The sequence below is a fragment of the Oryzias latipes genome, chromosome 21 (assembly GCF_053564925.1).
Source record: "Oryzias latipes strain Hd-rR chromosome 21, Olatipes_Hd-rR_3.1".
Lineage (NCBI taxonomy): Eukaryota > Metazoa > Chordata > Actinopteri > Beloniformes > Adrianichthyidae > Oryzias > Oryzias latipes.
The window spans coordinates 2690001-2704067 of NC_136257.1; the positions used below are offsets into that span (position 1 = coordinate 2690001).

The 14067-nt window shown below is 44.5% G+C and overlaps 1 protein-coding gene across 1 annotated transcript; it reads right to left on the reverse strand.

The window, feature by feature from the left end:
- Window positions 1-4099: 4099 nt before the first annotated feature.
- trim45 (tripartite motif containing 45) lies at window positions 4100-14067 on the reverse strand. Its single transcript, XM_023951030.2, has 8 exons — window positions 13022-14067; window positions 11116-11404; window positions 10887-11032; window positions 9297-9613; window positions 8397-8526; window positions 7293-7407; window positions 7085-7211; window positions 4100-5907 (listed from the first exon to the last, which is right to left on the reverse strand). The coding sequence occupies exons 1-8, from the start codon at window positions 13456-13458 to the stop codon at window positions 5753-5755; spliced, it is 1716 nt and encodes a 571-aa protein (XP_023806798.1). The 5' UTR covers window positions 13459-14067; the 3' UTR covers window positions 4100-5752.

Consider the following 14067-nt stretch of genomic DNA (forward strand, 5'->3'; position numbering starts at 1 on the left):
GTCCTTCGGTGTTGTTTAGGTCCGGCCCACAAACCTGGCTGAACCTCAAACCCTCAGAAGACTCGCTATAATACAGCTGGTCAGGATTAGTTCCGCGGTGCTGCGTCTGAGAGCTCTTAACCCCTATTCGTGTTTTAGGTAGAATAGACGGTGACCACTTTAACGAAACACATAACTGCAAGTTCATCTAACAGAAAACTGGAGGAGTGAAAGCAAGACAGTTATTGGAAAATGTGGGAGCATGAAAATGTGGTTGAATCATCCAGCTCACTGGAATTCAACCAAACATGAAATCACAACATTATATGATTAATGTGACACAGTATATATATTTTATTAAGAAAACTGGCGTTGAGATGCCGGGGTCATTAAGGAGTTTCTTTTAGAAGTTACTTTTATAAGTATTCATTGTGTGTGGGGTCATGTTTCATATGTGTTAACAGGGGGGGGGGGGGGGGGGGGGAAGTTGGGTTTTTAATTATAATATTGTGTAAGATTTTTCTTCTAAATGTTAACGCACTTTGATTTACACAAGGCATGAGAAGCGCTTTTTCTTTCTTTTCAATAAATAAAGTTTTATTTGATTAGATTTCATTTGAACTGGATTTTCTGCAACGGTGTGAAGTAGTTACACAATGAAAATAAACGTAAATAACAAAGAAGTTGCACCAGATTAGAGCCCTGAGGCACACCTTTGGTCACTTAAAGAATTGATTTGTTGCTTTAAAGCTTAACAGAACATCAGATGTCAAACTGTCTTCCAACCATCGTCTGTATCTGCTGAATCCCTCTCGGGGTCGTGGGATTGTTGTATCCTAACCCAGCTCCTGCTGGGCAAAGGCGAGGTACACCCTCAACGCCTCACCCTCAGCTAGGTGTGCCCATTCATACTGCACAACACAGCTGAGGAACCATGGGGGTGGGGGTCTTCTGAGGCAGAAAAATGAAATCCCAATTCTTCAGATACACTTTTTCATTCATTATTTCATTGATTCATCCTTCAGCCGGCCAGCTGCCCGGATTCCAGCATGAGAAACAAATAAGGTCCCTCTGTCTGTCGCAGGACCACGATCACTAAGTATTTTGTGGGAGTGAAATATTATTTCATGAGAACAAACAAATTATTATTTTGTGGAAACAAATTATTTTTTTTTTACCCATGTCAGGTCAGGGGGGCATACACTTTCCCACTTTGGACATGAAGCTCCCATCAGCTCCTCTTGAGCAGGACTCACAGCTGGCACATCTTCAGGAGGACATTGGCGTCCTGGTTCATCCCCATGACTTCTTTTTCTTGGTTTTGCTGTTTTCTTTTTGTCTTTCGAGTGCCAACCTACAGAGTTTTTTAAGGACGTGTAGATCCTGACAGACGCCTCAGAAGGCTGCCCCCCTCTCCATCCTGCAGTCATTTCACAGCTTCATTGTCTGAAGCAGGAAGATGTTTCCTTTGTGTTTGCTGCGAGCTCCTGCTGCTGCAGCTCAGCAGGCAGTCCGTCGGCCCACAAACACAGGTGTGGCGCTCTGACAGCCAATCGGGTCAATAATAGATTGCAGCGATAAAGTCGGTCACAGGGTTCTGCTGAGTGGGTTCATCAGCTGGTCCGGGTTTCACCACAGTCTCAGTCTCTGATTTACAGGACAACGTCCCGTAAGGGAATGAGAGGCAGCTTCCAGCACCATCATTGCAGAGACAGACCTCTTCAAGTTTTGCTTCCCACAGACATCCAGAGAGCTGAGCAGACTTCCAGGAACTACAGGCAGAGAATCCAGGCAGGGTGTCCTTTGTTTCAGTGCTTCTTTGATCACAGAGATGGATCACCAGACTGCAGTTCAAACCCACAAATAACAAAGCACTCTGTCAGTCTCTTTGAGGAAACAACACTCAGCAGAGAAGCTTCACAGTCAAATCTTCAAAGAGGGACAAAGCCAGACGTCAGATGCTGAGAGAGGAACAAACCTGCCTGAAGGGGGCAGCAGCAGATTCCCTCTGACCTCTGGCTCTGATGGACACTGTGTGTCAGATATTTGACCCCATTTTGGATTTGATTTACAAATCTTTGATTTATTTTTCTTCCACATGTTTCTCTTTTTTTGGTTCCGTTGCTGTTGGTTTGATGAGGATTAGCCTTCAGCTTGATTTCCATATATTCAAGTCTGTAGTTCCGTTTCTCAGTTCTTATGACCCCAGGTTTCAAACCCCCCCCCCCCCCCCCCCCAGCTGTTTCAGTGTCTCTCATCACTTCTGTTAGCATGTTTACTTTTTGTAATTCCAAGTTTTTTTGTGAGCATATTTGAAGTCATTAGTTTTTCTTTCTGCCTCTGACCTGCACCCCCCTCCTCTGTCTCTGTTCTGTTCGTCTCATCTCCCCCTCCCTCCCTGCATTTTCATCTCCAGGTTCACCCACCCTTCTGTCTGCTAATCCCTAATCTGGGATGATTCCTCAGGTCTTCATCAGGAGGTGACCGTCTCCACGTTTGCCGTCATCATTTCACATCCGCTGCTTCCCTCCGTCAGTACCGTCATTGAACCAGCAACCTCAGCTCCAGGTGAACAATAATGACTTTAAGCCTGGAAGGAGATGGAGCTGTGGTCACATCTCTGCGGTTGGGAAAAGCTAAATAACAAATTCCCACCTTCATTAAACTGCAGCACGTATCAAACAGAGCAGATTGGCTGCCCCCTGTTAGGCCTCTGTTCCTTCTTCCTGAACGTCTCTCCTGACGAGAACAGAGGCGGGTCGGGGGCCACATGCTGCAGGCTGAGGCTCTGCAGGAAGGTGGATGCAGCTCCAGGCCTCTGAATGTGGGTCAGTCCTGCACAAAAAGGTTTTCTGCTGCTTGGCTCTTTGTTTTTTCCCTCTTTGCTGATGATGAGTGTTTGAATGTGGTGTAAATCATTCCATTCACATACCGCTGTCACCTTTGACCCCTCTGTGTGCAGCTGAAGCTGTATGTCCTCCTTTCCTCCCTTTAAAAAGAAGCCTGTTTTGGGTTCAGTTCTGTGGTTTTCAGGGATGGCTGAGTTCTGAACTCTGGGTCCAGAAGACCCGCCTCCTGTTTGGAGGAAGGTAAAAAAGTCAACTCTGCAAAATGAACTGAAGAACTGGTGGAATTTAAGGTCAAATGATGTCGAACATCTGGAATAAAATTGATTGAAAAATGAATGATTGTCTTCAGGAAAATGTGCAGAATAAATCCTTTTGCTGTGCCGCTCCACAGCTGCAGCACAGGGACTCACCTGGGTGTTCTTATTCTACAGACATGTGTGACAGAATGTTCCGCTCTCAGTGATTTCCAGCGTGGAACTGTCATAGGAACCCCCTGTACATCAAATCCAGAGGTGAAATGTCCTAAATCCTCCACAGTCAGCTGTCAGCTCTATCAGAGTTTGGGAACAACAGCAGCTCAGCCTCCATGTGGTCGACCCCTAAACTGATGGAGAGGGGTCACGGATGCTGAAGGTCAAAGAGGTCTCTGACTTTCTACAGTCAGATGCTGCAAACGTCATGTGACCTTCAGATCAGTCCAAGTCCAGCATGCAGACAAAAACACATTGAAATCATTTTTAGTTTAGAATGTTATCTGCATTTCTGTCCTTTACAAACATTTTCCAGATCGTTTTACAACTTTAACCCTCTGTTTTAGTTTGAAGGAAGGTTTTAAGTGTTGTCACATCCAAGGTCAGTACTTCAGGTCACAGGAAGTGCTCATTCTAGCTTTCAGAATAAAAGTGGACAGGAACAGATAGGAAAAAAGGTTTTTATTTTTGTGTACAAAAATGATGCTTTTACTAAAGTATAGAGGAAACTTGACGACATGTCTGTAAAAACTTGGATCCAGAGATTCCAGAGTAAAACCTTCACATCTCTGACATCAGAAGGCTGAGCTGCAGGTTTGCACCAGAGGCTCAACACTTCTGAGAAACATGCTTGTGTTCTGTGAGGAAGCTGACACGACCTTTGGGGCTGTGCTGTTACCGGGCAGATGAAAAGGGCCACTGCTCTGCCAAAGGTCCCCGAAAAATCCTACAAGAAGGTGCTCATTTTTCCAAAAGTGCATTTTAAAAAGGAAGTTTGAAGAAACGGTGCAGCAGACAGGATTATCCAGAAAACCAGTTTATTATGCCCACAGTAGCAAAGATTGAAACATGAAAAAACTATAAATACAGATCAATAAAAATTCATAGAGTTTTCAGCATCTTGTTTTTGGGAGCAGAGGATCTGTCCTGTAGTTAATGAAATGGATGAGAGCTGTCAAATATCACAATTTCTAAAAAAATTTACAGTAACACAAAATGAAGGAAAATCCCATGATGCTTTGTGTCACATGACACTTTTTTTGTTAAAGTCTTTGTGACCCGGTCTTTTATTCTGAAAGGATTGAGCTCAACAACATTGAGGTTTTCCAGATTCTTTCATTACTACTCACTACATAGTTCACCATTTTCTAGAGCTGTCTAAATCCAAAACCAAGGGCCCCAGAAGTCTCTGCATCAATGGGTAAATATAGACCACAATGCATTGCGTTTGAAGGATTTTTCATGTGAAAGAAATTTATTTTTATTTATTTATAATAACTCATCCAGATTGAAAAACTTTATTTTACATTTTGCTCTTCTAAAATACAAACATATAAAATAAGATACCACAGTCAAGTAAAAAAATACACAAAAACAATAACAACCAAACAAAGTTCAACAAGTGGGGTACAACAAACATTTAAGTTCTGAGCTGCATGTGTTTGCTTCCATTTCCTCCATTGGAGTTGAACTTTTTCAGTTTTCAACCACAAGTGAACTGTCTCCATAGAACAGATCTCCTCCATGTCTGTCCATTGTTCCAGTCTCAGTGGTTCACTTTTCCTCCTATTCCCTGTTATGGTTTCTTTGCAGGCCTCCTGTTGGTAACGGTCCTGGATCCAGTATCCGTGGATCAGCAGGTATTTTTGTACCCTAGTATGTCCTGCAGAGTTTTGATGAGCTGTCAGGTTTTTCCTTTAGGAACGTTTTATTTAGCATCAAAAAAGTGGTGAACTTGGTGTCCAAATGCTTTTAAAGTCCCACTACGATGATTGTTGGACCCATTTTCTAAGTGTTTCCAGTTGTCTTTAATTATGATGTCATTTTTTTGGCAAAATGTATGTGTTGTTTTTTTTAAGACATAGTTTCTGCAGAGCAGCAGGAGTTCATTAAAAATTCACCTGAGTTGTGGAGACTTATGGCGCAGAGTAAGCCTGCCCCCATTTCCCATAATCCCTTTGTTTACACTCTCTCCTGCTACCTTACAGCCCCTCACAACCCTAAGCTAACATTGGCGGTGGTGATTAATTTCAGGGCTGTCCAGTTTTAGCCTCAAACTTACTGTGGGAGCTAGCATAACCTGCTTTCTGGAATACCCCCCAGGAGCCTCTGAGGGTGAGGAGGGTCAGCTGATGAAGATGAAGGCATTCTCCTCTGCCTTCCTTTTGCTCCTGCTGCTCTCTTTCCCCCACAGGTCCATCGTCAGGACTCCCAGCGAACCTTCAAAACTCATCAATGGAGACTTTAAGTTTGGGACCTCCTGTCATTCGCCAACAGCATCAACCAAAAACCCTTTTCCCAGCATGCACCAGAGGACATGTAAACACAGAAGGTTCCTGCCACCACTGCAGAAAGACATGCTAGCATGTTTGAGGGACACGGAGAGTCCTCAGCTCCTCTGTTTGACCCTTCCAGGATAAGCCCCGCCCACCCACAGTGTGGTAACCTTTCCCATCACAGCTCCGCGGTTTGGAGGTGACCGCCGGGAGAAACTGCATCCAGCACGGACTGGGGCAAACACTCAGACTTCTCCACGGTGCTGCCACAGCAAGACCAGTGGGGCTTCCCGGGGTGCCCCTTATGGCTGTGGCCGCAGCCCTTGAACCCCCCTGCAAGAACACAGGAAAGGAACGGCGCATTGTGAAAAAGTGCTGCAACACAAATGTTTCACCACAAAAAGTCTCAAAACAGCATGTGTGTGTCGTTTCTGTTGATATTAATATGAGACGCTGTGATGCTGCAGCAGACGACATGGAGGAAGAAGGACATTCTAGAGCCTTTTTATAAAATCCAGCATATGATGGATCCTGTTCTATTGACAACTGTGTTCACCAACTACAAATATTTTCCACAGTTACTTCACGCTCAGTGCAAAGCAATGAAGATATTTAGACAAATGTCATTTGTAAGACACACAAGCATGGAACATGTTTACATGATGTTCAGTGTTCCCTCAACGTGTCACGGTTTATCTTTGCGGTCTCACAGATCGTTTCTAGCATCGTTCTGCATAAGGTTCTCTGTGTTCTGCATCCTGATTGGCTGTGGTCGTTATCAATCAAACTCTGTACTGTGTGTCCCGTTCAGATTGATAAATTACATAAATCTTCTACCACAAGCAGATCTTTGCTTTCATTCTATAAATCTGAACGGATTTTCTAGAAAGGTTTGGTCTTTGAGAGTTTAGTAAAGGTTTTTACAGCCTGAAGACCATAAGACTTTTCTACGGTGGCCCAGAAGGGTCACAACACAAAAAAGTTAACTCCCAACACAACAGAATATCTCACAACACAACACTTAGTGTTAACTTATTTTGTTGTGTTTTGAGTTACAGTGTTCTGAGTTAATGTTTTTAGTGTTGTGACGAATTGTACTGTGTTATTTTGTGCTCTGACCCTTCTGGGCCACTGTAGACTTGCCCCCATGCGGTAAACGCGTCTGCTGCCCCCACTGACGGTTTGAGCTGTTTCTGTGTCACATGTGATGCGTCTATCTGCCAGATTTCTCTGAAAAATCTGCTGTTGATGCGTCTGCTGAGCTTCATGGTCCTAAAGGGAAGAAAATAGTGGAAACGTTCCACAAGAACGTCACAAACACCCCCTCATCCTGGAGGTCTTACAAGAGCTGTGAAGGGAGATTAAGGACAAAAAGTGGATTTATTGGAAAGTTTTGAGAGGAAGTCTGGCAAAAACAGCCGGATCCCTCCCATGATGCATTTCTGCCCTGCTGCTGTGAGGAGCAGTGAGAGCTGCAGCTATCAGGCTCCGTTGTGTTGTCTGCTCTCACCCGGCATGGAGCCTGGACATCCACAGCGAGCCTCTTTGGCGCCCCCGCTGGAGCAGAAGGAGCAGCAGTGAAACGTCCCGCTGTGCTGCCGGAACCTCCTCCTCACGTCCAGAACGAACGGAGAACCCTGTGAGAACCCAGCGTGTAGCACCAGAGGTTCATGGGTGGAACGGCTGTTTTGACCTCACGTGAACCCAGCTTCCTTTACCTTGACATGCTGGGCTTTGACACAAACCCACACAGAGTAAGCCCCCGCCTTCTCAGGCCGGAACGAAACTTGGTACGTTCCATCTTTGTTGTCTGTCACAGTCGCTGCCATGGAGCTGAATTAGAACAGAAATATTTATGTTCATTGATTCATTATCGTCACCAACTATAAACTAAATCCAGGCGACAGAACAAGATCTGGAGCAGAAGCAGAACGGTCTGTACTTGTCTGGTATGACGGTAAATAATCCAGTCCAACGTGGACTCTGCTTTTACATTTTAGTAGATTTCAACATCTCCATGGCAACCAGTCTCACCAATCAGGAGCGAGCTTATTGAAAGCAGCCTCTAAAAAATCTGTCAAACATTTCAAACGTTGGACGTGAGCATTTGAGGCATTTGATTGGTCAGTTGAATAACTTCCACTACAGAAAAAACATATGAAAAATTAGGATTATTATGAACCTGTTAAAAAAATCTATCAGAGCAAGAATGGTTATTCTGACCCACATGTGTCAAACTCAAGGCCCGGGGGCCAAATGTGGCCCGCCATGTCACTTTATGAGGCCCGCGAGAGCAGAAAAGTTTACATTTCTTAAAATAAAAATTTTCTTTAGTTGATTACATTTATGTTTAGCTGCTGTAATTATTCGATGTTTGCAGGTCTTATGTCTTTATGCAGACAAAATGTTACACTATAATTCATGTTCTTCCTAGCTCGGTTTTATGTTTTTTTTCTTTATTCACTTGGACAGTGACTTTGATCCTTCATTAATGGAGTTATGTGGGTTTTAATAAGCGGACAAAATGTAAAAGGATTTATGCTAAAGTAACAAGCAAACATATGTTTTCTATAAAACTGTAATTGTCACTTTAAAAAGTTTTAATAAATAAATAATGAGTTATTTAACATCAAGGAGTACTGTAGTTACATTTATATTTCATTACATTTAGTTACATGTATAAGTTATATCTGGCCTTTTGAGGACAGACACTATGCTGATGTGGCCCTCAGTGAAAAGTGTTTTTAGGGTCAGAAAAACCCTCAGTGCCTTGCTTCAGGGCACATTGGCAGCTTCTTTTGATCTTGCTGCCTGTCACTCACCAGCCTTTCTTCTCCTTGTGGACTATGCTGATGACGACATGCTCTCCACCTCGAGCCATCCGCTCTCCGGCTGAGTCTCGGCACACCAGGGTGAAGCTGCCTTGCTCGCCCTCCCTGGCCTGCCACAGACCTGCAACCAGGGGGGGGGGGGCTTAGAGGTCATACAGTAGACGGGGCCATTTTAACCCTCAGTCCCACAGCAGGTGACGTAGTCTTCCACACAACTCAAGAGCTTCACCCAAATATTCCATCTTTAGTTTGTCGGATGTTTTTGTTTGGAGGCACTGACAAACAGATTCAGTGGTTTTTAAAAAGGCCACGCCCCAATATGATATAAAACCTAAGTCGGTTTACTGTAGTAAAGTCAACCTGTTTCACACAAAATGAAAAGAAACTGACATGTTTGAGTAACAAAATCTTTCCTCTGAACAGGCTCAGCTCTCAACACTTGTTTTCCAAACGTGCTTCAACACGGAAGTGAAAGTTTGCATGAAACGCAGAGTTACAACCCCCAGGTCTATCAATCAGATGCAATAATAAAAGCCTCTGGTGCCTGATGGCCCCCACCTCAACGTTTGATTGACAGACTCTCCCAAGAATGGGTGAGGACTTTAAACAAGCTTGTTGTAGTTTGAAAAATATTTAAAAGTTAAAAAATAGACCAAAAGATGATGAGAAAGTAAGAAATTATTTTCTTTTGCTGCAAAGACACACTGTGTCAACAAACAATGAACTTCCTGTTTGAAAATATATGACAGTATTTGATGTCATTTAATCCTTTATAGACACTTCTAAAGTTACTCATTGAAGAAAAGAAGCTTCATTTTTTCTGTAAAGCATTAAAACAGTCGAATGTGAAAAACCAAACCATTCAAACATTTTTCTCTGTCAGTTTTTCACCTGTTCCTTCAACCGTGCAGCTGCTGACATCCACCGTCTTAGCGCTGACCACACCCACCACCGGGTAGCCCTCCACCTCCCCAGCCGGTTCCCGGGGCAGAAAACAGATGCTGCTGCCGTCGTCGGGGGCGACAGCTGCAGGCAGGCCGTTGTGACTCCTGTCTGCCAGGCTGCTGAGTCTCCTGAGCGTCACTCCTTTGGCGCTGAGGATCTCTGCGTCCGACCCGCAGCCTAGGAGCCGCTCCGAGAACTCCACGGCGCCGCGGACATCCGCCAGTGCCTGCTGCAGCTGCGCCCTCTGCAGGTGGAGGTGGTTCCTGAAGACGAGTGAAAGACGACAGTGAGACGCCTGTTTTCTGTTTGAACAACCTTCTTTATGTCACACAGAGTAATGTACACATCTATATGGAGATCATCATGTTTTTCTCTTCTCTAGATTGTTCTTCAAAACCTCCACAGTCCCAGAAGGTTTTCTTTTACCTTTTATACACAAGTTAGTAATCTATTCCATTAGTTTCCTGTGCAAAAAGACAAAAAACTTTCCTAAATTTACAAATACAAGAAATTATGTAAATCATCCAGCTTCCTCTGGTTGTGCTTTGTCTTTACATGTTTGCAGACAAAACCGTTAGCCTGTGTTAGTAAATATTCTTCCTGTGCTCACTATTTTGTGCAAGAATTTAAAGAAATTTGCGTTTTAGAACTATTGGGGCTCAGTGCGTTCTTTTATTTCAGTTTTGGAAAAACACACTCCTGCAGGTTTCTGTTCATTCCCTCACTGCTGTTTAACTTTAGAGCAGAGCATCATCTTCCTCTTTCTCTTTTCCCATCAGGGGTCGCCACAGCGAAACAACCTCTCATTCGAGGACGAGTCGCACGGTTAACTTGGCAATGTTTTACGCCGGATGCCCTTCCTGATGCAACCCTCTCAATTTATCCGGGCTTGGGACCGGCACAGAAGCAGAGAAGGGAACAGGGAGCAGCCGGATTTGAACCCTGGTTTCACGGACGGAAAGCGCTGCAAACCACCACGAGCTAAACCGGCTGCTAGAGCAGAGCATCATACCACAGGACATCAAAAATGGAGATGTGCTTCTATTAACAGAAAGACACAAATATTTTTAACGCCAATTTAAAGTTTATTAACCTGTTACGACTGTTCTGGCCTCATATTAATGTGTCGTTCTAGAAAAAATATACCCTACTTTTGAAAACAATACTCCCTCATGCAGCTTTTTAAATGTAATTCTGTTTTATTTAAAAGATGTGGCAAGCAGCTTGTTTCTGTATCTGTGTGTCCCCATCATGACACAAAATAATGAAATCATAGAGGCAACTCTAAGTTTATTTGGACCTTCAGCTCATTTGTGATAATAGAATAAATAATCCAGTAAATGTTCTACTTTCCAACCGTCAGTCATTTAAGTGCTTTGTCCTTAAACTTTGGTTGCTATGCAACAGCAGGCCACTGATGACGGTAATTGCTTCATAAAAAAGTCCTAACATTTTTCAAACATTTGGCAAAAAGAAGCTGAAAGAAGAAACAAAAACTCAGACCAGAATCTGAAGGTCATGGTGGGCCGGTCGTACCTGCGCTGGACACGGATCTCCTCCAGGTGGCGCAGCAGGGACAAGCAGTGGGCTTCCACAGCACTAGCGTAGCCACATGCAAATGCTCTAATCTCATTGGCTGTTGCCTCCACACGGGCCTGTACGGCCTCCTGACAGTTTTCCACCTGCAGCAGAATTCACCTTCAGGAGACTGAAAGGCCAAAGACTCTGAAAAGCTTGTTGAGGACATTAGATCTTTGGTCCAAACCTTCTGCAGCGACTCTTCCAGGCCCTCCAGGCGGGGCCTCAGGATTCTGCTGACCAGCTCTCGGATGCGGTCGCCATGACGATCGATGACATCGCGTGTGGGGCAACAGCGGTGGTCCCGGTGCAGTGTGGCGGCACACTCCACGCAGACCGGCAGGTCGCAGGGCTGACAGAAGAGGCCCAGTTCCTGTCCCGCGTGGAGGCTGCAGAGAACGGGGCGGCACAGACGACCACGAGTCCTCAGCTCCTCCAGGCCAACGAGACAGTGAGACGCCGTTCGCTTCTGACGCCTGCAGACAAAGGAGAGGGCAGACGGACGCTGCTGTGACCCACCTTAGAGAAACGCCCCCTTAGGTTAGGTAGAAAAATACATTAACTCCAGGAGATTCTACAAATATTTAAATAACAAAATCATTAGAGTTTAAAGCAGAATTATTTGCATTTGAAAATATAAAACAGTTTAGTTTTCTACCTAACATCTAATATTAAAGGCAAGAATAATGAAAATAGGTATTACAATAACCTCAAGGGTCTAAACTGCAGGAACAAGTCACAACGTTAAACAGACTGTCCTGCATGATGATGATGATGATGATGATGATGATGATGATGCACCACAAAAATAATTCAATATTGGCCAAGGGGGGGCAACATGGGGGCAGGAGGGTCATACAGTCATTCAGTTTGAACTTTTTCTTCAAACCTCGGCTGCCGCCGGGTGACCTATGGCAAAAATACGACTACTGACGCCCAATTAGAACTACCACCGCGCGACCCCTGGCCAATTTTGCTGAAAATCTTGCATTAAGGTTGAACTGGACTGAGTGACCCCTCCCCCCTGGTGTTCCAAACAGTAAGTACCTGCTGGTCTCAAAAAGGCAAAATCCATAGACGTCTATAGAGAAATAAACAGCTGTTACTCTGTCATTCTATTGGTCAGAATCATAATTCTTGTTCCGATACTTTTTTAACGTATTCTTGATAATACTAAATTTTATTCATGATATATTTTCTGTTGTGAGCAATTTGAGCTATAAACTGACCAATCAGATGCCTCATGTCCAAAATTTAAAAAATATTTACCTAATTGACATAAAGACAACAGGAAATGCAGTAAAACAGCTGCACTTTATGAGATCATAAATAAACAAAAGATTATTTGTTTATGAATGTTTTAAGGTTCTTTGGAGAATTTCTACTGTTGGTTAGAAATTAGGAAAATGTTTCATATGACCTGAAAATGATATTTACAATAACAGGTTTTAAAAAAAAAATCAAATCTCTGATTTGTTTCACAAAGACACACACCAAGAAATGAACTTATTGCTAAAAATGATGCAGGAGTCCAGTTCTAAAAAATGACAAAAGAGCAAAGACAACAGAATGTTATTTCTAGTTATTAATATTTCCAGGCTGTGTTTGTTTTGTTCTGCAGCATCTTCATATTTGTATAATTTTGACAGAATATTTTTCATGGAGAGCAACAGTTAAGTTTTAAAGGTTTAATAGTTCTAAAAGTTTAGCTTCAGTGTGTTCAGTAAATGTTTGGGATGTGGTTCCTCTGTGTGTATTTCTGTGTAAAATGGTCAAATTAAAATAGGGAAAAGAAAAGGGTGTCCTCAAATTGTGTGTGTGCGGGGGGGAGGGGGGATACCCCCCCGGGGAGTTAGTCAGTGTAGATCCGCCACTGGCGTAGGAACAGCAGAGAGGGGAAGGGAGGGGGAGTCAGAGCCCAGACACATGAATGAGGGGGGGGGGACTCAGGTGATGGTGGTGGGGGGCGGTAAGTTTTTGTTCAGTCTTCTGAACGACAAAGTTTTGGCGGTAAACAAATGAAGAACAAATTCTATATAAAAGGATTTATGACGTCACCATGAAGAGGCTCGGTTCTGGTTCTGCAGACTCACCTGTGGGCCTCCGAGCAGAACTCGCACAGGCCGACGCTGCACGCCTCGCAGCGGCTCACCGAGCTCCCTTCGCCGCAGAGGTCGCAGCCCAGCGGGCCGCCGGACACCAGAGCTTCCAGGAAGACCTCGTCCAGCGCCAGGTGGTCGGGGCTCAGCCCGCCCGGTCCGGACGGAGGGAGGTCCACCTCGGAGTCGCAGTCCGGACACAGCACCGTCACACGGTCCGCGGTGGTGTCCGGGCGGGTCACCGAGAAGGGCTCGAGGCCGGCGATGCAGTCGGAGCAGAAGGAGTGCAGACAGGGGAGGATCCGGGGGTCCCGGAACAGACGCCGACACGCGGGGCAGACCGCTCTGGGGTTCGGCGGGGCGCCTCTCTGCTCCGGTCCGGGACCCGGAGCTGGTTCCGCCTGGGGTCGGTTCTGCTCAGACTCCAGCATTAGTCCTGCTGTTTGTCTTCTTTTTGTGAGAAAGATCTTCAGAACCAAACTCGCATGGACTTTGTTCTGGTGGAACTATTTAACTCGAGTTAAGGATAAAAAGTCCCAAATCTCTCATTTCCACAGCAGTGATTACACGTTCCAGTCCGGGTTGCGTTCACGTGACGTGGGTCATTTGACACCTCGCATTCCAATGGGAGGCCCTCACCCCCAGCGGGCCCCTGGCGGGCTGTTCGGGCCTGTAGAAATACTTTAGACTGCCATCAGTCTGGATGCGCCATCTACCGGCAGGACTGAACAATGAGCTCAGCTGAAGTTGTCAAAGAATGAGAAAGTTATGCCACTTTAAATGTGCAAATTCTGTCTCTCCCCCCCCCCTAATAAACAGCAAAGTTGTAGAATTTTTGTGACCCAAAACAAGGATGAGAGGGTTTAAATTGTCATAACTTTCTTATTCTTTGTCCGAATCAAGAAAGGGAGGTATCATTACAAAGCTAGTGAAAAGGACTACAATAAACAATCTTAAGTAAAATTGTATTTATTTCCATGTGATCAAATAAACATGCCTTATGACTAGAATCGAGACAGTATTCAAAGCTAAACAGATGT

What these genes read in the sequence shown, in the direction of transcription:
- trim45 (XM_023951030.2), bottom strand. Translation starts at nt 13,458, where the DNA reads ATGCTGGAGTCTGAGCAGAACCGACCCCAGGCGGAACCAGCTCCGGGT. An exon ending in GAGATCCGTGTCCAGCGCAG is followed by an intron (nt 9,614 to 10,886) that starts GTACGACCGGCC and finishes ACTCGTCTTCAG; the next exon opens with GAACCACCTCCACCTGCAGA. An exon ending in CTGCACGGTTGAAGGAACAG is followed by an intron (nt 8,527 to 9,296) that starts GTGAAAAACTGA and finishes CCCTGGTTGCAG; the next exon opens with GTCTGTGGCAGGCCAGGGAG.